The 26,122-nt window shown below is 37.0% G+C and overlaps 4 protein-coding genes across 5 annotated transcripts; 3 read left to right on the top strand and 1 right to left on the bottom strand.

Moving 5' to 3' along the window:
- Positions 1 to 52: 52 nt before the first annotated feature.
- On the top strand, positions 53 to 14,562 carry SECA2 (Preprotein translocase SecA family protein). 2 transcript variants are annotated; one of them, XM_008221363.3, is made up of 38 exons: positions 53 to 1,768; positions 1,984 to 2,039; positions 2,419 to 2,688; positions 2,795 to 3,031; positions 3,141 to 3,260; positions 3,393 to 3,521; positions 4,921 to 5,055; positions 5,141 to 5,210; positions 5,308 to 5,372; positions 5,488 to 5,608; positions 5,821 to 5,912; positions 6,071 to 6,136; positions 6,317 to 6,381; positions 6,462 to 6,549; positions 6,712 to 6,777; positions 6,919 to 7,034; positions 7,168 to 7,258; positions 7,593 to 7,676; positions 7,788 to 7,880; positions 7,983 to 8,078; positions 8,180 to 8,265; positions 8,846 to 8,924; positions 9,039 to 9,152; positions 9,379 to 9,474; positions 9,543 to 9,606; positions 9,725 to 10,014; positions 10,202 to 10,257; positions 10,695 to 10,812; positions 10,975 to 11,055; positions 11,458 to 11,537; positions 12,269 to 12,323; positions 12,402 to 12,471; positions 12,555 to 12,744; positions 12,882 to 13,005; positions 13,407 to 13,481; positions 13,559 to 13,749; positions 13,920 to 14,122; positions 14,212 to 14,509. In XM_008221363.3, the coding sequence occupies exons 1-36, from the start codon at positions 76 to 78 to the stop codon at positions 13,721 to 13,723; spliced, it is 5,496 nt and encodes a 1,831-aa protein (XP_008219585.2). In that variant the 5' UTR covers positions 53 to 75; the 3' UTR covers positions 13,724 to 13,749; positions 13,920 to 14,122; positions 14,212 to 14,509. The 2 variants fall into 2 exon arrangements, with proteins under 2 accessions (XP_008219585.2, XP_088903726.1); XM_089047600.1 differs by lacking the exons at positions 53 to 1,768; positions 1,984 to 2,039; positions 2,419 to 2,688; ... (1 more) ...; positions 3,141 to 3,260; positions 3,393 to 3,521 and adding an exon at positions 4,482 to 4,827 and having other exon boundaries at positions 14,212 to 14,562.
- A 1,325-nt stretch (positions 14,563 to 15,887) lies between these two features.
- Positions 15,888 to 18,450, bottom strand: LOC103319903 (amino-acid permease BAT1-like). The gene is made up of 7 exons (XM_008221496.3): positions 18,121 to 18,450; positions 17,810 to 17,989; positions 17,604 to 17,723; positions 17,323 to 17,514; positions 16,858 to 17,163; positions 16,570 to 16,752; positions 15,888 to 16,484 (listed from the first exon to the last, which is right to left on the bottom strand). The coding sequence occupies exons 1-7, from the start codon at positions 18,202 to 18,204 to the stop codon at positions 15,993 to 15,995; spliced, it is 1,557 nt and encodes a 518-aa protein (XP_008219718.3). The 5' UTR covers positions 18,205 to 18,450; the 3' UTR covers positions 15,888 to 15,992.
- A 730-nt stretch (positions 18,451 to 19,180) lies between these two features.
- Positions 19,181 to 22,611, top strand: LOC103319902 (amino-acid permease BAT1 homolog). Its single transcript, XM_089046204.1, has 7 exons — positions 19,181 to 19,281; positions 19,402 to 19,581; positions 19,713 to 19,832; positions 19,999 to 20,190; positions 20,362 to 20,667; positions 20,758 to 20,940; positions 21,028 to 22,611. The coding sequence occupies exons 1-7, from the start codon at positions 19,195 to 19,197 to the stop codon at positions 21,514 to 21,516; spliced, it is 1,557 nt and encodes a 518-aa protein (XP_088902330.1). The 5' UTR covers positions 19,181 to 19,194; the 3' UTR covers positions 21,517 to 22,611.
- On the top strand, positions 21,962 to 25,160 carry LOC103319901 (amino-acid permease BAT1-like). Its single transcript, XM_008221493.2, has 8 exons — positions 21,962 to 22,164; positions 22,602 to 22,683; positions 22,844 to 23,023; positions 23,165 to 23,284; positions 23,372 to 23,563; positions 23,848 to 24,153; positions 24,248 to 24,430; positions 24,511 to 25,160. Exons 1-8 carry the CDS (start codon positions 21,962 to 21,964, stop codon positions 25,000 to 25,002), a joined length of 1,758 nt encoding a protein of 585 aa, XP_008219715.2. The 3' UTR covers positions 25,003 to 25,160.
- The last annotated feature ends 962 nt before the right edge of the window (positions 25,161 to 26,122 follow it).

A 26,122-nucleotide genomic window follows, 5' to 3' on the forward strand; every position in this document is an offset into this window, starting at 1 on the left:
GGACAAAAACGTCCAACAAAAAGAAAACCAAAAATTTATAAGGGCAAAACGATGTCGTTTGGAGGCAATGGAGAGATGGAGTCGCTGGACTTGCCGGAGTGCCCGGTGTGTTTGCAGAACTACGACGGCGAGTACACAATTCCGCGCGTACTCGCCTGCGGTCACTCGGCGTGCGAGGCCTGCCTGGTCAGGCTTCCCGAGCGCTACCCTGAGACTATTCGCTGCCCGGCGTGCACCCAACTCGTCAAGTACCCCCCACTGGGCCCCACCGCTCTGCCCAAGAACATCGACCTCCTCTCCTTCTCCCTCTCCCTAAACCCTAACCCTAATTCTCGCAGTTCCCAAAATCCCCAAAAACAATCCACCGATGGAGTTTGTAAATTCCTGCCTCGCATTTGGTCCGATGAGTTTTATGACACCTGGAAGGAGTGGGTGCTTCCGAACGACGCCCTATCGGTGGAAACAGAAGTTGGTGATGTAACAAGAGATGGGCTCTGTACTGTGTTGAAAGGAAGAACTGGTTCAGGTTCTGGTTTTGGTTTGGGGTCGGGTCGGGTTTGGTTTAGAGAGGATCAGAGTGTGAGCTTTGTTCAGGTTGGTTCATTACCGAATTTGGGTAGTTCTGGTTTTGAGTTTAGTTACATTGCAAGGGTTATGAAGTGTTTGAGTGGAATGAGAGAGGGAGAGAGAAACGAATTGGGTCTGTTGCTGAGAGCTTCTGTGAGACAGTGTAGGAAAGTAGGTAAAGTTTATGGCTTGTGGGGTAATTCGGAAGATGGGTTTTTGTATGTGGTGTGTGAGAGAAGAAATGGGAGTTTTTCAGAGAAGTTGAATGAGTTGAGAGATGGGGATGGTTTTGGTAAAGATGGGTTGTCTGCTTTTGCAATGATTGCTATGGAGGTGTGTGAGGCAGTGACTGGTTTGCACTCAGAGGGGTTTGCTTCTGGTTGTTTTGGTGTTTCATGCTTTGGTTTCGATGAATTTGGTCACGTTTTTGTGGATTTGAGTGAAGTCTTGGTGACAGGAAGGAAGGCTTGGAGAAGTGTTGTAGATTCTGTTTCTGGTACAATGGAAATTGATGCTGAACTATTGGGAGTGACCTTTGGGAAGTTATTGAAAGATGACGTTTTCGTTAGCCCAGAGGTGTTGTTTGAGGCGTTGCAGAAAGAAGGCATTGCAGTAGAATGTGACAGCTCAAGATATCTGGTTGGATATGGCTCGGATGTTTGTTCATTAGCTTGTGTGTTGGTGAGGCTGCTTCTTGGAAAAGAATTTAGTGAAGAGATTGTGAAAACTAGTGAAAACCTTTTTTGTGATCATTCAACTTATGCAAGCTGGATTGAAAGAGTTAGTGCTTTGCTGGAGATTAAATTTGGTTCAGAATATGCATCTCTGAAAGAGAATCTTTGCAATTGTTTGAATTTCAATCCAGAAAGTCGACCACTTGTGATTGATGTGATGAAATGCATTAGGGAACTGATTATTAAACCTCAATGTGATATCACGGCCAGTTTGGATGGGGCAGTTAAGGACGAGAGCGCAAATTGTTGCTTGATTCTTGGGGAACTGTGTCAGATACCCAAGCAAATATCAGAAACACAGAAAGAAAATGAGTTGCAAGGAAGTAAAATCAGTGGAGGAGCAGATTTTGATCAAGTTGGGGATGAGAGGACTAACAATGGCGTTGTTGATGGCCTCGCAGAGGGGAAGGTCAAATCTAAAGTTATGCAGGGCCATCGTGACTCCATTACAGGATTAGCTGTTGGAGGTAGAATTATTATGGAGTACTTTTTAGATTGCATATCTCATACTGTTTCCGTTAAGAAGTGTCCATGCTACTGGAGAGTCTGAAAACTGATATTGAAGTGCTCCCTTCTGGATGAAAGATACATAGATTTATACATTAGTCATGATGCTTGCACACTTTTTTTTTATTCATCAAGTATCTGACATTTTATTTGTATTTTCACTTCTTTCTTGTAGGGGAACTTCTATTTAGCTCCTCATTTGATAAAACCATCCATTTATGGTCTTTACAGGTACAGACTCAAAACGGCTGTAATTTTTGGAGTTCGTCTTTTTGTGTGATTAAAGTGGAACCATCTTTATGCAGTTTCTTTGTGTGTGAGCATGTGTGTGTTCATTTACAAACATGAGTAATTTCCTACTACCACATCTACCAAATAATTTATTCTAATGTATTAAACTTAGAAATGCAGCTTTTCTTTATTGATCTGCTTACTGAACGCTTGATATCTTAATGATTTGACAAGGTGGGGAATGTTGATTATTATGTTTGTATGCTTGCACATATGTGGTGAATATTTTCACACAACAAGCACTTTCTCCATGTTTCCCTTTCACTAAGTTCTCCATGTTTCCCTTTCACTAAGTTCTGTCATGGCAAATTCCATGCAGGACTTCTCTCATGTACATACATTTAAAGGTCATGAGCATGCCATCAAGGCTCTCATTTATGTAGATGAAGAGCAACCCTTGTGCATCAGTGGTGACAGTGGAGGTGGCATATTTATCTGGGGCACATGTACCCCTCTTGGGCAAGAGCCTTTAAAGATATTGTATGAGGAGAAAGATTGGCGCTTTAGTGGTATTCATGCCTTGGCCTCCAGAAATGGATATGTTTATACAGGCAGCGGAGATAGAACAGTAAAAGCATGGTCAGTACAGGTGAGGGGTTTGCATTAATAAAAATTTCTGTTATTTTCTATTTATATGCATCTTTTCAGATTTTAAGTGGAAAAAAAAAACCTTTTTCTCCTTTGAAAAATTTCAGGATGGCACCCTGTCATGCACCATGTCTGGTCATAGATCAGTAGTTTCAACACTTGCAGTTTGTGATGGTGTTCTTTATAGCGGAAGTTGGGATGGAACCATCCGATTATGGAGTCTTAGCGATCACAGTCCTTTGACAGTACTAGAGGAAGACACATCTGGAACTGTGACCTCAGTCTTATCTCTTGCTGTTGACAGGCATTTGCTTATAGCAACCCATGAAAATGGATGTGTAAAGGTTGCCCTTAATCCTCACTGCAACATCTTCCTTTTCTTCTCAAGATAATAATCATCATTTCATGATTAAATTTTCCTTAAATAGGCCTTTGTTTTTTGGGTTTCTTCAGGTCTGGAGGAATGATGTGTTCATGAAATCCATTAAAATGCACAATGGTGCAGTATTTGCTAGTGGCATGGAAGGAAAATGGCTTTTCACAGGAGGCTGGGATAAAACTGTAAATATACAGGTACATGTGCAAAATATGGTTTCATCCTATTCTTTTTTATTTATTTTTAATTTCTGATATTTTTATCAGATGAAGCTGGTTTGCTATGTCATCACACTTAAGAATTCTTACAAATTCATTTGCATGTCACAGGAATTGTCTGGTGATGAGATTCAAATAGATTACAGGCCTGTTGGATTTATCCCCTGTGATTCTGTCATAACAACTTTGTTAAGCTGGCAAGGAAAGCTTTTTGTTGGACATGCTAATAGGAACATCATGGTATGCTCTCTTCTTTTAACTTCTTTTTAGGTGATGAGTATCTTGTCTTCTGTTTACCATGATAAAATTCTTTTTCTTTTTTAGGTAAAACCATGATAAAATTCTGGATCACATAATTTGATTGCTGCAGGTGTTTTACTATGGCAAAATGACCAACCGTTAGGCAATGCTGTTATGGTGTATTTGTTTTCAACTGTTGATTAAGCTTAGCTGATGCTGAGTGGTTGATTCGGGAGATCTACCACCGGTCTGTGCATTGTCGATAGATTGAACTTTGAATCCCCTGTCGAAGAGTGTTATAGACTGCATTATGCTGCTGCTGGCATGTTTGCACATTGTGCCAGCAACGTACCAGTCCTGCAGATACACAATTTCGTGCAAAAACAAGGATATCTTTTTCTTTCGAAATGTTGTTCATGTAAATACAAATTTCACGACGGAGAAACATGTTATACAAAAGATTGTGTATTTTCTGATAGGAAGAAACGATGTTTGTACATAGTAATACAAAGTCACAATATAATGCGTGTGTTAGCCTAAAATGTTGTTCAGCACCTTCTACGCATATCAATACACAGATTGGCGCAGGAACATACATGAGGTCATCATATATGAAAGATAAAATATCATAATTCATTAAAAAAATTTAAAAAAACCTTTAAAATTTTTAAGTAAATATATATTTTTTTTGTTTAAATTTTTTCATTTTAGAATTAAATAAGAGAAAATAGATCTAGTTTTCTTTCATGAAAATAAGACTCATGTTCTTATTTTAATTTTTTAAATATGAAAAAAAATGATAATTTACTATATTATTCTAATTTATTGAATAGTTTTATATCTTAATATTTTCATTAACAAAGAGCATTTTGTGAAATTTTGAATATTTCACTATTCTCCTCCACTTTTTCCATTTAAGATATCATTTAACTTAAATAAATAAATAATAATTTCATTTCAGTGATTTCACCATTTGATTTGAGCAGGGGGGAATTAACGGACTAAACGGTACACTCCAGTTCTTCTCTCTCACTCTTGCTGCCTGGAAATCGTACTGACCTTAGTAGCTGAATAGAGAGTTCCCGCTTTCTACTTGGCTTCACTTTGACAACCCAGAGCTTGATATGATATGGCAACCCTTCCTTGTCTCCAAAGCCCCTGTTTTCTGTCCCTGAAACCACTCCCACAACGCTCCACCCTTGTCTTCACCAACCACCCCCACTCCGTTTCTTCATTTCATACTTCGTCTCGGCCTCTACAGCGTCGTCTCAGGCTCACTCGCACCCCCATTTCTGCGTCTCTTAAGGTAAGTTTTCATCTTCCAAGCATAGTTTTCGCTCTATCTGAATTGCCCATCACATGTTTGATGATATGCTTGCATGGGTTGTGTTTGTTTTAGGAAAATTTGGGTCTTCTTACGAAAACTTGGAGTGACGTTACTAGTTTAAACAGCTGGGTTGTTCGGGATTATTACCGCCTTGTGAGCTCTGTTAACTCTCTTGAGCCCCAAATTCAGAGACTCACCGATGACCAGGTTTGTTGGTTTACCTTCACTTGTTGTTTGTTCTATTGGATTTTTTTTGGCTATTTGAATAATGGGTTGTGTATGTTTTTTGTAGCTTACTGCTAAAACTGCTGAGTTCCGGCAAAGGCTGGGGATGGGCGAGACACTTGCAGATATCCAAGCTGGTTGCAATCTTCTCTACTTACTAGATGATTTTACAATGTCATATGGGATTTTTAAATTTTGGAGTAATTGTGTTCCTTGAATTATGCATATTTACAGAGGCTTTTGCTGTCGTTCGTGAAGCTGCAAAAAGGAAGCTCGGTATGCGTCATTTCGATGTGCAGGTCTCTATTTCTTGCTCTTATACATATAGCTTCATCTACATATGTAACTTTATGTGTATTTATTAACGTAATGTTCACTTTTTATTTTTGTATATGTTGTCAATTTTGATGCCAGATTATAGGTGGGGCGGTGCTTCATGATGGGTCCATTGCAGAAATGAAAACGGGAGAGGGAAAAACACTAGTTTCCACATTAGCGGCATATCTTAATGCGCTGACTGGTGAAGGTGTTCATGGTATGCTTCTGTGTTGGTTGTAATAGAAATTTTGTGATTTGGATACAGATTCAGTTGTAGAATGGATGGAATGTCCAAATTGTCTCCACTGGTACATTTCTATGCAAATGTAATCTGCAGTGTGTTACAAACTCTAGCATATTATTTTTTCTTTTTGTTGGGAACTTTCAGAAATTAAAATGTTTATTTTAATGCTCTCTCTCTCAACACAGTGGTAACTGTAAATGATTACCTTGCTCAACGAGATGCTGAGTGGATGGGTCGTGTTCATCGCTTCTTAGGTCTTACTGTGGGCCTTGTTCAGGTAATTTTCTGTCTCTGTATATTTTTTTATCTCTCAGCAATAGACTTGATTCCAGATACGTGATTCTAAGGACATGACAACCTGCGAATTATTACCTTGCAATTTATGTATATTTTATTTAAATATTTATTGTGCATTTATTCCTATTTGCAACATAGAGGGGGATGACAGCTGAAGAGAGGAGATCCAACTATAGCTGTGACATAACTTACACTAATAATTCGGTAAGTCAATTCTACTGCTTGTTGGTAGTATTGCATTTATTTTACTTTTTATGTTTTTATGTTTTTATGTTTTAACGTCTTCTAGTCTTGGTGTAGATGATTATTAGTTAGTGCATTCCATCCAAAAAAAAATTGAAAATTGCTTTCTTTCTGATATCTCATTCATAATGATTTACTCAGGAACTTGGTTTTGACTATCTACGAGATAACCTTGCTGGCAGCAGTGGACAACTTGTTATGAGATGGTACATCTCAAATAATTTTAGTTTTGTAAATAATTGTTTTAAAAAAAAAATTATTAGCAGTTTTTCTGTGTAAAAAACAGGCCAAAGCCATTTCATTTTGCCATAGTTGATGAAGTTGACTCAGTTCTTATTGATGAAGGACGAAATCCATTGCTAATTAGTGGGGAGGTAAGTTTTCTAATGTTTCTTTGTAGAATATTTTTATGTAATAGTGCGAATGCTTACTATTTTGTAGTGGCTCAATGTGGCGTTGTAATGTGTAATTCCATTTAAAGAAAGAGCTCATTGTTGTAGATTTATGATTTTTTGATGCTTGTCCTTCTATCTCAGGCTAGTAAGGATGCTGCACGCTATCCTGTTGCTGCTAAAGTGGCTGATTTGCTTGTGCGAGACATTGTGAGTATAGCATCTTCCTTTTATTTTCAGATTAACTCTTCTGTTGGTATTCATTTTATTTTCCCAATGCATGTATATGTATATAATTTTTTTTCTATTATGTCGAGAATAATTTATGTCTCACAATCATCGGTTCTACAGCATTACAAGGTAGAACTTAAAGATAACTCAGTTGAGTTGACTGAAGAAGGAATAGCTCTTGCTGAGATGGCCCTTGAAACAAATGACTTATGGGATGAAAATGATCCGTGGGCTAGGTAAAGATGTATAGTTTATGTTTAATTTTATCTTCTTCCTTTTTTTCTTGAGGTGGGGTTCAAATCTGTTGTTATAAAATATCTTGCATTTGTTTCAGCTTTTTAATTTAGGCATGAAATTTGAAATGTGTAGATTTGTGATGAATGCATTGAAGGCTAAAGAGTTCTATCGGCAAGATGTGCAATATATCGTCAGAAATGGGAAGGCTCTCATAATAAATGAGGTATGATTTATATTTAGATTATGCTGAATTGTATTTGCAAAGATAAATTTGGTTATGCATCATAGTTTTAGGTACCTTAAATAAATTAAGAAAGACCAATATTTTGACATTTTTCTAGTTTCAATCGAGAAGTGGTTATAATTTATACCCAATGCCACTTTTATGGATTGTGAATTGTCTTGGATCTAATCATCATGTTGCTTATATTGACTGCAGAAGGGATAGAATAATGGAAAGAAATGTGGAAAATAAATTCATTGATGCTGCATTTTATAACAATTAGTAATGGAGTGTCTCATTGAACTAGAAATTGAAGTTCTTAAAATATTTTCAGCTGACTGGCAGAGTTGAAGAGAAGAGAAGGTGGTCTGAGGGGATTCATCAGGCTGTGGAGGCTAAGGAAGGCTTGAAGATTCAGGTACATCTGAAAGTTGGACAATTAGTGCTTGAAGTTTTTCTGCACCTATAATTCATTACATGGAGAATATTCCGTCTTAGTTCAAAGTTGTAACATCAGTATACCTTTTAGGCTGATTCGGTGGTTGTGGCACAAATCACTTATCAATCTCTATTCAAGCTCTACCCAAAACTTTCAGGGATGACTGGGACTGCAAAAACTGAAGTATGCCTGTTTACAAGCATTTTGACATTGTATTTTCTAAAGGAATTAATTGCAAATATTCATATTTCATGTTTAATGTTAAATTCTCCTTAATCATTTCAGGAGAAAGAGTTCTTGAAAATGTTCCAAGTGCCAGTTATTGAAGTACCAACAAATCTGCCAAACATTCGTAATGATTTACCTATTCAAGCTTTTGCGGTAGGATATTTAATGCATAACCTCAATTTTATCTGATATCTATACCTCCAATTAAAGTCCATCATCAACTTGACAGAAGGTTTCGGTTTGTATTGTTTTAGACTGCTCAAGGGAAGTGGGAATATGTTCGTCAAGAGGTGGAATACATGTTCAGACAGGGGCGTCCTGTTTTAGTTGGGAGCACCAGGTAAATCCAATCTAATCTGTTTAATTTCATGGACTTGGTTTGCTGTGATTTTAATATAAGCTGCTGCTATGTTATACATTCTTATGTGTCAGTGATCATAGATTATAAGCATCCAAAACTTTTAGATTTTGTACTTTGTGAACTGGAGAATTTTGTGTTATTTCATGGATAATGAAGCATTTTTGGTGCCTTTTATAGTTTTCCCAGCCCTTTAGGTTATTTAATTAGGTCATGGAGGGACAACTTGTGATATAAAACGTAGTTGAATCAGAAAGTACTCTTGTATTTCAGATAATGCTGCTGAAACTTTTTTCTCAGTTTCTATTTCAAACTCTTTCAATGTGGTTACATATGTGTGGAGGCATGGTTTTGTTTGGGCTTTTTATAGAAATTCCAATGGTATTTGAATCAAATGTAATATCCTGATGCTAATTACTTGGATTTTGTTGGATTCATCTAATCATATTTACACTGCATAAATTTATGTACAAGGAGACATAATTATTTTGGTCAAATTTATGTTTTGAGTATGCAGACATCAGCTGATCTGTAACTATGATTTCTCATCTTCATGATGCAGTGTTGAGAATTCTGAGTACTTGTCTGATCTACTCAAGGAGCAGAACATCCCACACAATGTTCTAAATGCACGGCCTAAGGTTAACTTAATTGGACCTTACATGTGGATGTAGTCTATCATTCCCTTTTACTTTAGTACCCATTTGACTGGTTGTTTTTACATTAACGTCATGTTCATATACATTTCTCATCAGTATGCGGCAAGGGAGGCTGAAATTGTTGCCCAAGCAGGACGAAAATATGCCATTACCATTTCTACCAACATGGCTGGCAGAGGCACTGACATAATTCTAGGAGGAAATCCAAAAGTAGGTGCCCTTGTCCATTGTTAATTGATTCAAAATGTACTAGTGAAAATGAACCTGTACATTATTTCCAAGAGTTTATGAAATTGGGAACATGTATTTCATGCGTATGCACCTATCCTTTTTTTTTTTTTTTTTTAAATCTAATGCATCCTTGTTTGGAGCCTCTGTGGATAAGTAGAAACTAGAAAGGTGGATTTAATTCGTTGTGTACTTATTATGATTGAAGATGCTTGCAAAAGAGATCATAGAGGACAGTTTAATTTCGTTCCTGACACGAGAAGCTCCTAATGTTGACATTGATGGAGAGGCAATTTCACAAAAGGTGATTCATTTTTTAACTGTAAGCTACAGACCAAATTGATTCTATTTCTAATTAATCATTTGTTGTAGGTATTGTCCAAGATAAAGGTCGGTCCATCATCATTAGCTTTTCTGGCAAAGACAGCGTTAATGGGTTTGTGACTGCTCTTTGACAAAATATTTTATGCTTATATAGATGCATATTATGGATTGTGGATTGTGCTTATATAGATGCATATATAAAATCTTTAATGTAATTATGGATTGTGCAGCTAAATATGTTTCGAAAAATGAAGGCAAGAGCTGGACATATAAGGAGGCAAAATCTATGATATCAGAGTCTGTGGAAATGAGTCAGTCAAGGGATTTGAAGGAGTTAGAGAGGCTTGTTGATGAACAGTCGGAGATGTACCCTCTTGGCCCTACAATTGCACTTGCTTATCTGTCAGTTCTGAAGGATTGTGAGGTACACTGTCTCAAAGAAGGGTCTGAAGTAAAAAAGCTTGGGGGTCTTCATGTGATTGGAACATCTTTGCATGAGTCTCGGAGAATAGATAACCAGGTGATTGTTTTTGGCATACATTTTAAAATTTATATTTTATTACCATTTACTCACAAAGCATGAGTTTTGGCATGAAGTGAATTTAGATTTGATGTGGATTTCCAATTCCATTTTGGGAACTCCCAAGAGTTGTCTTTTATATATCGGTTCTTTCTTTCCTTTGACAATTTTATCTTTATTATGTTAGCTTCGAGGCAGAGCAGGAAGGCAAGGTGACCCTGGATCAACACGATTTATGGTGAGGTAATTCACTGTTCAGTGATTTAGGCTTGCATGGAGTCTTCATGCATATGCTCACACAAAGACGTGGACGTGATTTGTGGGTCTAAAAAAATTTTGGTCTATTAATGTTTATTGAGATGATCTCATGATAAAAATAAGGAAAAACCTGGCCAAGTTAGCATAGGTCTGCTCTGCTCGGTCAACAGTGCTTTATCTCAATCAATGTTTTAAGAACCAAACTGACCTGTTAGACTGGTTGAGTTGTTGATTAGTCATGATTTATGTATGTGTAACCATCTTTATTGTTGGCCTGCATTGAAACATGCAACCTTCTGGTCTGACTCCACAATCGGTCTTTAACTACTTGTTTCGAGACTATTGTAAAACTCATGCAGAGCATGAAGTTTTAAGAAGATTCCATCATTCCATACCTTATTATTTGTTCATTTATGTAACAGCTTGCAGGACGAGATGTTTCAAAAGTTTAATTTTGATACTGAGTGGGCTGTGAGGCTTATTTCCAAAATTACAAATGATGAGGATATGCCAATTGAAGGTGATGCAATTGTTAAACAGGTAATTGGCTAATCTCACGTTCATGATCAACTCATTCCTTTATCTGATCTTCTGAGCATGCTTGATGGCGTCTCTCTCTCTCTCTCTCTCTCTCTCTCTCTCTCTCTCTCTCTCTCTCTAACAGTATCTGTGTTTTATTAACTTGTACCATTACAATTTTAGCTCCTGGCCCTGCAAATTAATGCAGAGAAGTACTTCTTTGGCATAAGGAAGAGCCTTGTTGAGTTTGATGAAGTATTAGAGGTATGCGTTTGTGAATAACGATGTCTTTATTGGAGTGCTAACTGCTGCACAATTCACAAACACTGAGTAAACTTGTTCTTAATCATATTCATTTATTCAGTTCTAAAATTTCTTCACTGGAGAGGAGTATAGTAGACTTCGTAATTCATAATTTCCATGAGAAATTGAGTTACATTGCCTTTTCTATGATTTTAAGTACTCAATCATGGAGATCTTTGATATTAGTTAGCAAATTACAAGTAATGCATCTTGCATGAAAATTACATGCATAAATTCAAAAATAGGAAAGAAAAGAAAGAAAAAAAAGGTCCTTTCTAATCTGAATTCAATCATTGCTGTCAAGCTTAAATGATTAAGACTCTTGCCTTGTTGCTTATTGAATTGTTTATTCCCTTTTCGCAGGTACAGAGAAAGCATGTCTATGAACTTAGACAGTCCATTTTAACTGGTGATAATGAAAGTTGTTCCCAGCACATATTCCAGTAAGTTTCTGAGTCTCACCAACTTCATTCTCGCTGCCATCTAATTTATCACCCAAATATAGTAGCATTTTGTGTGTTACTTAACTTCTTAATTAATAAACACTTACTATTCTAAACATTGTGTGAGTACTTCAAATGTATTGCTTTATTTTGAACTAGAATACAGCAGGTAATCAGTTTACAATAGCATGCTTGTTCGTACCGATACTTGGATATCGGTGAAAAATTCGAAGTAATAGACATTGAGAAATATGGTTTTACCTGGTCAAAGGAAGATTGTTGATAATGAGTTTAACTTTTAAACCGCTTTGTTTGTAGTATTTAGCAATGTTACAAATAAATTTAAAAAGTGTGCCCTAGAATGGAAAACTGAGTCATCACCTAAAGGTAGCTGAGAGAATCAGTATATATTACAATCTGAAGCATAGGAAAACTTGGGGTTGCTAAGTGTGACAACATCCAAAACAAATTATCAATGTATGAATGCGTTTGTGTTAAAAATAAATAGATAGTGTATATTAGTAAGCATGCCTTTGTATTACTGATTGCTGCGACCATATCTTGCTTGGCCTGTTTTTCATATTTTACACATCTTTGCTTCATTTGTTAATAAATCTAGCTGGGTTTCATATTCTTGTTTTTACTAAATTCTCCTATTCGATTTAACATGCAAATATCACATTTTCTTCCGCACCTTTGTTGTTAATTGACTCAATGGAAGTTGATAATAGGTACATGCAAGCAGTGGTAGATGAAATTGTCTTTGCAAATGTTAACGCACTGAAGGTAGTATGAGATTTTCAAATAGGATGTTGTATACTGCTGTCCACTAATTCATCTTACTGATTCCCTACTGCTTAATAGCATCCAAGAAATTGGAGTTTGGGTAAGCTTTTGAAGGAGTTTTTGACAATTTCTGGGAAACTACTGGATGGTGAGCTGATACATTATTATTATCCTTGTCCTGCATTTCCTGGTTTGTTTGACATAAATTCTCATGGAATGTATATTCTCCAGATTCATTTGCAGGAATTACAGAGGAAGCTTTATTAAAATCTCTTGCACACTTACATGAACTAAACTCTATAGATCTTGATGACATTCACCTTCCAAACTTGCCACGACCGCCAAAGGCCTTCAGAGGAATCCGCAAGAAGAGCTCTTCATTGAAACGTTGGCTTGCTATATGCTCTGATGATTTGACTAAGTGAGTGAACTCTGTGCTTGTGTGTGCGCATAATACCCATATTGGAGCATGCTATTTTTATTTTGTGTCATTTCTTTTTTGCTTTTTACTTTTTACAATATTATGAGTTTTATCATCCCCTGATATGTTTAATGTAGGAACGGACGGTACCATGCTACTACTAGCCTCCTCCGCAAGTACCTTGGAGATTTTTTAATTGTTTCATACTTGGATGTTATTGAAGAGTCTGGTTACGATGATGCATATGTGAAGGAAGTTGAAGTAAGAATCTTCTCGTCAAGCATACTTTAATTTATTTTTTTCATATCTGCGATAGGTGATGAATGCTAACATGGATTTATTAACTTATGATTATATTGCCTTTAAGAACAAAAAAAATACCTGCACTTATAAGTTGGAATATTTGTTGCTATATGATTACGTAAATATGACACCTGCTTAATGGTTCTAAATAAATGAGTTTGCTACTATGATTCCAGGTAGAAATTCCAGTTTTCTAGGTTTAAGTTTAGAAGTAGAATAATTGTTTTGCTTACAGATTTTCTTATCAGTAGTTATTATGCTCATTTGTTCTTCAGTAGAACTACCAGCACCTTACCTGTTTTTATAGTGTTCCTTTTAACAATTTTTTTTTTCTTAACTAAAATTTCGTCTGAAATCAGAGAGCAGTTCTGGTGAAAACCCTTGATTGTTTCTGGAGGGACCATCTTGTAAACATGAACAGACTCAGTTCAGCGGTATTATGTAATCTGTTGTTGGTTTTACTTTCATTTAGCTTGTCCATAGTCATGGACTTACATGGAATATCTGGCAGGTAAACGTAAGGAGTTTTGGGCACAGGAATCCTCTTGAAGAATACAAAATTGATGGTTGTCGATTTTTCATATCTATGCTTAGTGCAACACGAAGGTTGACAGTAGAATCACTTTTGCAGTATTGGTCATCCCCAATGGAGTCCCAAGAAATATTTCTATCATAAATATGGAATTCTTGACACATTAAAATGTATGTATTTGCTCTACATTTTTCTTTATTTAAATTTTTTTCCTTCCAGTAACAGGCTGCCTAGATTTCACTATCGATTCTTACTGGGGCTACAATAATAAAGTTATACATTAATTTGTCAATTGCTTTGGGGCCCTAAAGAATCATACCTTGGATGTATAATCTTGCAGTTTTGGTTGGTCGTTCCAAAGAACCGTGATTTGCATCTTTTTGAAAATTTCAAATCAAGGTTTTGGCTTCATTCCCATCATCCCAAGGTTTTGTCAAAATTGGGCAATCTCTCTATCGGGAGGCACCTGGAAAAGATCCGTTTAGACCTGATCAGAAGACACCTGTAAAAAGCTTCTTCCTTGCCAGATCGTACACAAAACAAGTAAGTTTATGCAACTGATATTGCTATAGAAAGAGAATGACGAAAGTACGTGTGGTGTTGTAAATTCTAAATGGCTGTACCTTTTACAGGACTATATATAGACAGCATGGAAGGGGCAACTTTGTCTGGCAGGCAAGCTTCTGCCTATATATGTGATGCTGGGGAAGAGTTGGTGGGATTGAGAAAGAAGCTTGCAGCCCAAGATTCTGGGGAATATACACAAAAATTGCTAATACTACTGATGAGCTGAGTCTTGTCTAACACATTGTCATTTGTGATTCATTAGTTAGTACTGAGCAAAACCACCTCATTAGATTGGGAGATATCGGAAAGAATTTAAATTCTCATTCCCAAATATCGCTTGTATAAATAAAATAATTGAAGAAATAACTCTAGTCCAATGGGCTAAAGTGGTATTTTAGCCCTAAACCTTAAAATAATCTGACAAAATTGTCACGTATAAAATTTATAGCACAACGCAAAAATTCCTAAAAATTTACAGTGTGAGAAAATATTTGTCAAGTATAGCCGCGTGGCTATACTTTTAATATCTTTTTTAATTAACTTCATGAATTACTTAATAAATAGTAATTCAATTTTTCTTTTTTCCTTTTTTCCTTTAATATTCACTAAGTAAAACATAACTACTAATCAAAGTGATAAAAAAGAGAGATACGTATTAAAGGGTATAGTCGTGAGGTTGGAAATATTCTATTTTTTAGAGTATAGCCGTGCAGCGATACATTGAAGATATTGTATTAGAGTATAGCCGTGCGGCTAGACGCTTTAAATATATACACCAACAATAAAAATATAAATATGGATATCTCTGTAGGCTTAGCTTTTGAGGTGCCCTTCGTAAACACCCCACATTGAAAATCCACTCCTATAAAGTCTTTATAAACGAAACACTGTGATGGTTTGATAAGTGTGGTTAACATTGGAGAGTTGGGCTAACGAGGTTGGCTATAGGTTTGGCTTGGATTTGGCACTAATTAATAAAAATTATATTAATAAAAGACTTGGGCCTTGAGGCTCATGGCCTTTGGAGAAATTTAATTAAGACACCTAAAGGAAAATAAGTATTTTTTTTTTCATTTTTGACATATCCTTTCAATTTAAAGTCGAATGAAATTAGGTTTATAACTGCTGTGGTTTGAAAATTGCACAAAATAATTAATTACTATTTATTGAGTAATTTATGAAATAAGTAACATATTTAAATATTCACAAAAGAAATAATAATTAAAACATAATTACTTATTAAAGTAATTCAAAAAGGATAAGATATTACTTAATTACATACACTAAATTAAAGAGGTTGGCAAAAAAAGAGTAAAGAAACTAATTTTTAAAAATAAACATAAACACCTCTCCCGACGAAATTGCGTCGGCACAGGTTTATGCCGGCAAATATTTGCCGAGTTAGGTTTCTCCCGACGAAAGCCCTCTACCGACAAAATGTCGTTTGGAGAGGTCTAATGGACTTGTGCCTACGAAATTTCGTCGGGGGAGGTCATTTAAAAAAAAATATATATATAATCTTAGGATGTTTAGGTTAATTAATTTTTTAAAATTTTATTGTTAGTAATTAAATAATATATTGCCTTGTTTAATTAGTTAAATTAGTAATTATATTTTAATTATTATTCATTTAGTGAATAATTAGTATAAAATTATTTAATTAACTTCATGAATTATATTACTTGATAAATAGTAATTCAATTTTTTCTTCTTTCTTTTTTCCTATAATATTTACTTAATAAAAAAATGTCATGCACAGTATGCTTGTATATAAAAAAATTGGGATATTCGAAGGAGATAGGAAGTACTCCATTTTTTGACATAATATGTATAGCTTTTCATTTATCTAATGGTTTCCGTTTTGTGCATCGATGTTTCTTACTGGTCCTTTGTACCATTTCCTTGCATCCAAAACCCACCAAAGCATTATCAGTGCCAAAGCAACACTGAGAGCAATCGGTGCATAGTTGAAAGTTTTCCATCTAAGAGGATAAGAAGTTGGCAACAGGAAGATTGAACAGGTATAGCATATCCACAAGAAGGCCACCAAGCAAACTGGCCTTCTTGCTCTCCCCAAATAAAACGGCCCTGGTTTGAAGTTGTCTTCAGTCATGACCAGCCTAGCGAAAATCGGCACAGCATAGCTGCCCACCCAGCCTATTGTACTAACTGAAAGGATGGCTGTGAACACCACATCAAGTTTCAAGATGGGCAATCCCAGCAGCATGCTGATGGCTGCACAAAGCCACACGGCATTTATTGGAACCTTGCTTCTTGGGTGCACTTTCCTCCAGATTGGTGACAATGGGAGACATTTATCCCTTGATACAGCATAAACCTTGGAGCAAAATAAGCAAAGTTAGTTTGCAGCTTCAGAGAATAGAAAGGGAGGGTCAAGACTTGAGTGATTCGGATTTTCTTACTGCTCGGGCAGCAGTGGTGGTAACAGACAGCCCACAAAAGAAGAAGGAACCGCAGATGATACCCAGGAAAATCACAGCTCCAGTTGAATTGTGGAACCTCCCATAAAATGCATCATATATTATCTGTGCTGGTACAAGTGCACCAGCAGTCTCATTGTCTTCGTTGTACAAATAGTCCAGATCCTGCATTAAGAATTATGCTACTAATAAAGATCCAATAACTTTACTGCCTTTAACTTGATCAAAGAACAAAAGGGTTAAAAAAAAAAAAAATCTATTGAGCTTTACCCTGATGCTGAAAGTGAGAGCCAAGTAATACGCCCAACCAAACACTGATATAATCCCAATGCTAGACAGAATGGCTATAGGGCCAGTTCTATCTGCTCCTTTTGTCTCCTCAGTAAGATGAGCTGCAGCATCATAGCCATATAGACAATAGTTGCTTAGAAGCACTGATAAAATCACTGCATAAGGTATGCTAGAGACTCCAGTTGCCTCAGGAGATGTTTCAAAATGAGTGAAGACATAAGAAGCTGTCTGTGTTGGCTGTGCCACCAGAGGAAGCATTATGATCATTAACAAGCCACCAATTACCTGTGCATTTGGTCGAGGTCAGTATTAATTAAGCCTACTTAAACATACACATGATCTACATGACATCAGTAATTTTTCAGTCTATGATGCAGAATTGCAGATAACATGTGTATATTTACAAAGAAAAGTAGCAAGAAACAGAACAGTTGAAGAGCACACCTGCCACCATATGGAAATTATGTTGAGAAATGCTATCACTTGTAACGCAAACGTATTTAGCACAGCCCATGCGATGGTCAGACCCATATACATGCACAGAAATACACTCCTGGATGCAAAATAGCCTCCGCCCTTATTCGTCCCAGTGGCTAATAGAATGAGCATCTGCAATGCTTGTGATCCAGAATATGCCTAAAGGGTAGACAGATAATCATACAAGAAATCAGATTGGTTCATTGTTAATGCATCATCATCATCATCATTAGTTGATTAGTTGATACCTGAGCACCTATTGCTGATACTAGACCGATGGTCTCAAGCCAAGCACAGCACCATGACGCAAATGGCCCCCACCTGGGTCCAGCCAAATGAGCAGCCCAGAAATAAAGAGAGCCAGTGGTCTGGTCAATGTTTGAAGCAACCAAGGTCATCTCAAATGCTTGTTTGCAAGTCCAAAGGAAAAGAAGGGAAAAAAAGCAATGCATACCGGGAAAGAGGAGCATATCTCAGCCATGGCGATTCCAACAAACCATGTGAAGAATGTGACAACAAGCCACCCCCATATCAAGGTTGCCGGACCCGCATAACGCAAGCTTTGGCCGTAGAGGGGTGTACCGGTGAACACTGACATGCATGAAAATGTTATTGCCAGTGTCTTGAACAGAGACTGTAGAAAACCCAAGTGAAAAATATTAGATTTCAACACTTCCAAATTCTTTATAGATCAAAATCCAGATTGAAAATAAGAAAACTCTCAACATGGTTGCAAGAAAACAGTAAGAGAGATAAATAGATGACCATTTCCCTTCTCAGTTCTTGCTTGTATCCAAGCTCATTGAGGCGCTTTTCTCCGGAATCCATTTCCAAAGCCTGGTGATCCATTCTGATATCCTCCTCTCTCGGACCGGTTGCTACAATGTACCTATTAATGGAAGAAAGAAAAAAATGTCATGTCTTCAAATCCTCAACTGGATGGTTAGAATATAAGACTGAGGATTTTGAATTAATCTTAAAACTCAATAAACTAATGCTTTGATCAACAGAGGAGGAAGACTGGTGGAAAAATTAATGGAATGGGTCATAAGCATGTGGCTTCTAGTTGACTTAAGAAAAAAATAATGTATGAGATTTCCTACAGGTGTTTTGATTTAACGCTAAGGCTAACCATAGAATCTGAGAATCTGACTTCTTTTATTCTCTCATGGCAACTTTTTGCATGATTGCTCTTGTCTTTATCTTAAGTCCAACTAAAAGAGAACAAGCAAAAGCAGTTGGAAAGTTTGAAATTTAGTTGGTCCAAAATGCCAATACTAATAAATAACTAAGGTTGATTTTTCTTTGTGCATCTGGAAGCTGAAAAAATAAACTTTTTCTTCCACTAAAGCAAAAAAATAGTATTTCTGGACCAACTGAAATTCAAACTTAGTTATCCAAACAAGTAAAGAGAAGAGAGTTGCCATGATGAGAGAGAGAGAGAGAGAGAGAGAGAGAGAGAGAGAGAATAAGTCACAAATCCTATAGTAATCTATTGTAAAACCTTTTTCTTTGGCCTATGTCATGTAAACTTCAGCATTGAATCATGGATACACATAAACCTTTTCCTTGGGCAAAACTCAACAGATAAGTCAAAACTATCATCCTAGAAAAAATCTTAAGCATGATTATCTCTACAGCCCACCATAATAATAGGAGTATTGGTCTTCCACTCCACTTGCTTGTGACTAATTCCATTTTCATGCATGCGTGGTCAGTGCAGTCTTTCATTAATTTGAGTTTCATGCCTAATTCCAAGCCACCAGTCTTGTACTATAATCATCCGACTTAAGAATTTGAGATAGGTTCGATCGAAAGAGGGGGATATTGAATATCAAAATGACTACCTTGCAGGTTTTGGAAATGGATTCTGGAGAAAAACGTCTCAATGAGCTTGGATACAAGCAAGAACTGAGAAGGGAAATGGTCATCTACTTGTATCTCTCACTGTTTTATCTAACTTCTGTTATTTCCCATTGGAATTTGGATTTGTAAAAAACTTTCAAGTAGTGAAATCTAATCATTTTCACTTGGTTTTGTTTACAGACACTGTTCAAGACACTGGCAATAACATTTTCATGCATATCAGTGTTTAGTGGGACACCTCTCTATGGCCAAAGCTTGCATTATGCAGGTGCCGCAACCTTAATATGGGGATGGGTGGCTGTCACTTTCTTCACTTGGTTTGTTGCAATTGCCATGGCTGAGATTTGCTCCTCTTTCCCGGTATGGATTTCTACCATCTTTGGCTTTTCCTTTCCCCTTATTACTTACAATCTGAAACTTTGAATTATGTGAAGCATTTTCTGAAAATGTAGGTATTTAAGATGTCCTTGGTTGCTTTGACCATTGACCAGACAACAGGTTCTCTTTATTTCTGGACTGCCCAATTGGCTGGACCGAGGTGGGGGCCATTTGCATCATGGTGTTGTGCTTGGCTTGAGACCATTGGAGTGGTATCTGCAATAGGTACTCAGGTATTGCCAGTACTTCCATCTGTTAGCATATTTCTTGAGTGAATTTGGTGCTTGAATGCAGCAATAAATTTCAGGAGATTAATAATGAACTAATGATAAAGATGCACTATCAAAGGGAAAAGTATCATGCACTGCTACTAATTTGATTTTTTTCCCCATTTATGAGGCATATTCTGGATCACAAGCATTGCAGATGATCATTCTTTTAGCCACAGGGACAAACAAGGGTGGAGGCTATTTTGCATCAAAGGGTCTGTTCTTGTGCATGTATATGGCTCTAATCATAATTTGGGCAGCACTAAACATATTTACATTACAAGTGATAGCATATCTCAACATCATTTCCATATGGTGGCAGGTAAGATAAGATATATGCTCATTATATATATATATATATATATATAAGCATGTTCTCTGCAGACTCTGCTTCATGCAGTTTATTATAATGTGTAATTATTTATTGCATTTCCATCATATATACCAAATCTATTGAGTAGGCTTAGTACTGACCTCGCACTCAAGTATGCAGGTAATCGGTGGGTTACTTGTGACTATAATGCTTCCTCTGGTGGCACAGTCAACACAACCAGCTTCTTATGTGTTCACTCACTTTGAAACATCTCCTGAGTCAACTGGAATATCTAGCGCACCTTACGCAGTGATTTTATCGCTGCTTCTGAGCATCTACTCTCTATACGGCTATGATGCTGCAGCTCATCTTACTGAGGAGACAAAAGACGCAGACAGAACTGGACCTGTAGCTATTCCATCTAGTCTTGGGATTGTATCAGTTTTTGGTTGGGCTTACTACTTAGCCCTGACTTTCAGCATCAGGGTAGGCTGTGGTGAAGTACTCTCTTGATTTTGATCAAGCTAAAGGCAATAAATTTATTGTATGCTTATTAGAACATGATTCTGAGTGCAGGATCTAGACTATTTATACAACACAGACAATGAGACTGCTGGTGCACTTGTACCAGCACAAATAATATATGATGCATTCTATGGGAAGTTTCACAATTCAACTGGAGCTGTGGTTTTCCTGTGTATCATCTGGGGTTCCTACTTCTTTTGTGGGCTGTCTGTTACCACCACTGCTGCCAGAGTGGTAAGGAATACCAAAACTCTAAACCCGAAACCCTCCCTCTTTTCTGAAGCTAAAAGTTCATAATTTTATTTGTTTTACTGATCATAGGTTTATGCTCTATCAAGGGATAAAGGTATCCCATTTTCACCAATCTGGAGGAAAGTACATCCAAGGAGCAAGGTTCCAACAAATGCTGTGTGGCTCTGCGCAGCCATTGGTTTGCTGCTTGGACTACCCATTTTGAAACTTGATGTAGTGTTCACAGCCATCATTTCAGTTAGTACAATTGGCTGGGTGGGCGGTTATGCAGTTCCCATTTTGGCTAGGCTGGTGATGGCTGAAGAAAATTTCAAACCAGGACCCTTTTATTTGGGTAGAGCAAGCAGGCCAGTTTGCTTGGTGGCCTTCCTGTGGATATGCTATGCCTGTTCAGCCTTCCTATTGCCAACTTTCTACCCTCTAAGATGGAAAACTTTCAATTATGCACCTGTAGCTCTCACTTTTGCTTTGACACTGATAATGCTTTGGTGGGTTTTGGATGCAAGGAAATGGTTCAAAGGACCTGTAAGAAACATTGATGTACAAGACGGAAACTAACTCAGCTATATACTGGAGTTAGATTTCTAGGTTAATTACAACTTATTTATATAACATTCCAATAACATACAGAGAAATGTTGCACTGCAACTTGAAGTGCAGTAAAACTCTCTCTCTCTCTCTCTCTCTCTCTCTCTCCAGCCTCCTCTTGGCATTTATTCCCATTGGTTCAGTCCTGTCATGCTCTTCATGATTGATCCTATTGTCAAGTTTCGAGTCAAAGTGGTATAGCAGTTGAGGGAGTGCAAGTTCAGCCTTAAGAGTTTCTTTCATGACCAACTTCATGTATTCTAGTTTAGGGATATGGCACACAGTATGTGCGAGTTATTGTGGTTGAAGATCTTTTTAAGGGGAATTTGAGGATTACTTATAATGGTCCTTGAAGCTATTTTGTCATAATAAGGCAGCATTGCTCACAACCCTGTGCAACGTGATCAAACCAAACATGTTTGGCAGAAACTTTGTTAAGCAGAAATTTTCAGAAGGATTGATTTGCACTTTCTATGTGAGAACCAAGCATCGACTTGCTGATATTCTTACTAAGGGAGTTTCTAGCAAGGTGTTTATTTTACTCAAGCCAAATTGGGAATTCGAGCTATTCTCCAGCTTGAAGGGAGTATTGACTTGTATATATTTAATTGTACACAAGTAAATGATGATTAGCTTAGTTATAGGCTGATTCATAGGAGGAGCTGACTTTTAGCTTTTATTCTCTTCCCTTATTTGTAGTTAGCTGTGTACTATTTATTCCTCCTTGTGGATTCCTTTACAATAAATTTTTATATGAAATTTTATACAATATATATATATATATATATGTATGTATTTTCTGCATGTGCTTTCTTTATTCAAAACTCGATGGATATTATCATGCTAAAAAAGTCTTATTGTAAAGCATGCATGACGGCCCACCATAACATGTTCCCCGTTTACTTCCTTTTCTTGCGTCGTCAAGTGCAAGTCTTTCATTAATTTGAGATTCAAGGCTAATACAAAACCATCAATAGTCTTATACTGTAACAATCCAACTCAAGAATTTGATACAGGTTCAATCAAGAGAGGAGGATATCGAACATCTGAACGAGTACCAACCCGGTTTTGGAAATGGATTCTGGAGAAAAACGTCTCAATGAGCTTGGATACAAGCAAGAACTCAGAAGGGAAATGGTCATCTACTTATATCTCCCTATCTCTCTCTCTCTCACCATTTCCCTTAGTTTCTGTTATTTCATTTCCCATTTGGATTTGAATATGTTTTAAAAACTTTGAAGCATTAAAATTTTGATCATTTTCACTTGCTTTTTTTTTTTTTTTTTTTTTTTGACAGACTCTGTTCAAGACAATGGCAATAACATTTTCATGCATATCTGCTTTCAGTGGGACACCTCTGTATGGCCAAAGCTTGCGTTATGCAGGTCCTGCAACCTTAGTATGGGGGTGGGTTGTTGTTAGTTTCTTCACTTGGTTTGTTGCAATCGCCATGGCGGAGATTTGCTCCTCTTTCCCGGTATGCATTTGCACCATTTTTTGCTTTCCTTTCTTCTCCTTCTGACTATTGCTACTTATAATCTGAAACTTTGAATTATGTGATCCATATGTTCTGAAAAATTAAGATGACTTCAATTGGTCGCTTTAAAACTTTGACCAGACCACAGGTTCTCTTTATTTCTGGGCTGCCCATTTGGCTGGACCCAGGTGGGGGCCATTTGCTTCATGGTGTTGTGCTTGGCTTGAGACTATTGGTGTGATATTTGCTATTGGTGCTCAGGTAGGCACTTCCTTACACAGCATATTTCTTGAGAAAAGCATCAAGCCAGCTACTAATTAATTTGATTTTTTTTTCCCCATTTATAAGGCATATTCTGGATCACAAGCATTGCAGATGATCATTCTTTTAGCCACAGGAACAAACAAGGGTGGAGGCTATTTTGCATCTAAGGGTGTGTTTTTGTGCTTGTATATGGCTCTAATCCTCATATGGGCAGTGCTAAACACATTTAAATTACAAGTGATAGCATTTCTCAACATCATCTCCATATGGTGGCAGGTGTTCCCTTCAACTGTTCTCTGTCTTGCTTCTTTTCATAGTAAAATATACATATGCATGATTGTAGGGCCACGTCGTCCAAGCGTGGGTTTTATCTCATAAGGCCATCCATTTACGGACACTGTCTCTTCTCCAATGTGGGACAATCGGATTTGATTCCTAACACTCTGCAGACTTTGCTTCATAGTTCATTATAATGTGTAACACCTTTGCTTTATTGCATTTGCATCATAATATCAAATCTATATATTAATGAGTTCTTCATACTGAACTCAAGCATGCAGGTAGTTGGTGGCTTGATTGTGATTGTTATGCTTCCTCTGGTGGCCCAGTCAACACAGCCAGCTTCTTATGTGTTCACTCACTTTGAAACATCTCCCGAGTCAACTGGAGTCTCTAGCATACCTTATGCAGTGATTTTATCAGTGCTTCTGAGCATATACTCTCTATTCGGCTACGACGCTGCAGCTCATCTTACTGAGGAGACAAAAGGCGCAGACAGAACTGGTCCTAAAGCTGTTCTATCTAGTCTTGGTATCATATCAGTTTTTGGCTGGGCTTATTACTTGTCTCTAACTTTCAGCATCAGGGTAAGCTCAAGAGAACTTTACCCTTCTGTTTTTTGGGTCAAGTTAAAGACAATAGCTTATTGGATCCTTATTAGTAACATAATTCTTAATGCAGGACCTGGAGTATTTATACAATGTAGACAATGAGACTGCTGGTGCACTTGCACCAGCACAGATTATATATGATGCATTCTATGGGAGGTTCCAAAATTCAACTGGAGCTGTGGTTTTCCTGTGTATCATCTGGGGTTCCTACTTCTTTTGTGGCTTGTCTACTACCACCACCGCTGCCCGAGTAGTAAGAAAAACCGAAACTCTAAACCCTCCATCTTTTCCGAAGCGAAAAATGTATAACCTTATCTGTTTTACTAATCATAGGTTTATGCTCTATCAAGGGATAACGGTATCCCATTTTCACCAATCTGGAGGAAATTGCACCCGAGGACCAAGGTTCCAACAAATGCAGTGTGGCTTTGCGCAGCCATTGGTTTGCTGCTTGGACTGCCCATCTTGAAACTTGATGTAGTATTCACAGCCTTCATTTCAGTTAGTACAATTGGCTGGGTGGGTAGTTATGCAGTGCCAATTTTTGCTAGGCTGGTGATGGCTGAAGAGAACTTCAAACCAGGACCCTTTTATTTGGGTAGAGCAAGCAGGCCAGTTTGCTTGGTGGCCTTCCTGTGGATATGCTATGCCTGTTCAGCCTTTCTATTGCCAACTTTCTACCCTCTTGGATGGAAAACCTTCAATTATGCACCAGTAGCTGTCAGTGTTGTTTTGACAGTTGTAATGCTTTGGTGGGCTTTGGATGCAAGGAATTGGTTCAAGGGACCTGTAAGAAACATTGATGTACAAAACGAAAACTATTAGAGCATCCACAGTAGGGGGTGTAAATTCGGGGATGTAAAGCCACTTTTACATCCTCTTTATACCTCCGGGGGTGTAAATATGATTTTTGCTGCAATGAGAAAATATGTAAATCTAAGATGTATAATTGTTTCTTCATTTTCCTTTTCTTTTTTTGGGTGGGTTCCGCCTACAATGGATGTAAAAATATATGTAAATATACATTTTATTTACATTCTCATGGTGGTGATATATATTTACATCTCTTTACATTTCTCCATTGAAGACGATTCCGGTGACAAAGAGTGTATATTTAACATACACCCCCCCCAACTGTGGATGCTCTTAGGTTCTGGGAAATGCTAGAGAGATCACAATTTTAAATCCTATTAATTGACCGCATAATGTGACACTGGATATATTAATCAACGATTCGCTAGCTATAATAACTTATATAATAAGTACATATCAGCGTTATCAACTAACGCATTATGCGAATGCGATCCCGCTATATTGTGATATCAAGTTTGAGCAGAGTATAGAAGAATTCATACAAAACAGTCTGAAGCTAATACCCTCATTCATTCCCTAATGAAGGGAATGGCAATAGCATACAAGCCACTACCCCTAGATACTTCAATACATGTCTAGTCTCTTGAAATTTGTAAATTAGCATGAATTTAGTTAATTAGAGAAGTAAATCTTGCTTCTTCTTTTTTACCTTTTTTTTTTTTGAGTAAATAAATTAGTGGTGGTGTGCGGAGGGTTGTAGGGTCACAATTACTGCACCTTTTTTTTTTTTTTTTTTTTTGAGTAAACAGTCTGAAACACAACCCTTTTGGTTCTTTGGATTTGGACCGACCATCCAAAAATCCAAGTTCGGATGCGAATTGGGCTGAGCTAGTAAGATTTAAATAATCTTTGTATTGGGCTTTAGATTTTAAATAATATATTATTATTATTATTATTATTTATTTAAGTCTTTAATTTTATTTTATCGAATATAATGAAGTCTTTTTTCTATAGAATTATTATACTATAATTTATAGAATAATTTAGCTAGCTAGCTAGATTCATGAACTTTTCGTAATGTCAGATAAAAGGGGTGTGATATTGTTGGAGAATATTTGCTGTCATTGTCTTA

This window comes from Prunus mume, linkage group LG2, assembly GCF_029339155.1.
Source record: "Prunus mume cultivar Tortuosa linkage group LG2, ASM2933915v1, whole genome shotgun sequence".
Taxonomy (NCBI): domain Eukaryota; kingdom Viridiplantae; phylum Streptophyta; class Magnoliopsida; order Rosales; family Rosaceae; genus Prunus; species Prunus mume.

What these genes read in the sequence shown, in the direction of transcription:
- SECA2 (XM_008221363.3), top strand. Translation starts at nt 76, where the DNA reads ATGGAGTCGCTGGACTTGCCGGAGTGCCCGGTGTGTTTGCAGAACTAC. An exon ending in GAAAATGATCCGTGGGCTAG is followed by an intron (nt 7,035 to 7,167) that starts GTAAAGATGTAT and finishes TGAAATGTGTAG; the next exon opens with ATTTGTGATGAATGCATTGA. An exon ending in AGGCTCTCATAATAAATGAG is followed by an intron (nt 7,259 to 7,592) that starts GTATGATTTATA and finishes AAATATTTTCAG; the next exon opens with CTGACTGGCAGAGTTGAAGA.
- LOC103319903 (XM_008221496.3), bottom strand. Translation starts at nt 18,204, where the DNA reads ATGGATCACCAGGCTTTGGAAATGGATTCCGGAGAAAAGCGCCTCAAT. An exon ending in AAGAACTGAGAAGGGAAATG is followed by an intron (nt 17,990 to 18,120) that starts GTCATCTATTTA and finishes GGTTTTCTACAG; the next exon opens with TCTCTGTTCAAGACACTGGC. An exon ending in TAATTTCCATATGGTGGCAG is followed by an intron (nt 17,164 to 17,322) that starts GTGTGCTCTTCA and finishes CCAAATGCACAG; the next exon opens with GTAATTGGTGGCTTGTTAAT.
- LOC103319902 (XM_089046204.1), top strand. Translation starts at nt 19,195, where the DNA reads ATGACTACCTTGCAGGTTTTGGAAATGGATTCTGGAGAAAAACGTCTC. An exon ending in TATCTGCAATAGGTACTCAG is followed by an intron (nt 19,833 to 19,998) that starts GTATTGCCAGTA and finishes CCCATTTATGAG; the next exon opens with GCATATTCTGGATCACAAGC. An exon ending in CCCTGACTTTCAGCATCAGG is followed by an intron (nt 20,668 to 20,757) that starts GTAGGCTGTGGT and finishes TTCTGAGTGCAG; the next exon opens with GATCTAGACTATTTATACAA.
- LOC103319901 (XM_008221493.2), top strand. Translation starts at nt 21,962, where the DNA reads ATGTTTGGCAGAAACTTTGTTAAGCAGAAATTTTCAGAAGGATTGATT. An exon ending in TATTTGCTATTGGTGCTCAG is followed by an intron (nt 23,285 to 23,371) that starts GTAGGCACTTCC and finishes CCCATTTATAAG; the next exon opens with GCATATTCTGGATCACAAGC. An exon ending in CCACCACCGCTGCCCGAGTA is followed by an intron (nt 24,431 to 24,510) that starts GTAAGAAAAACC and finishes TACTAATCATAG; the next exon opens with GTTTATGCTCTATCAAGGGA.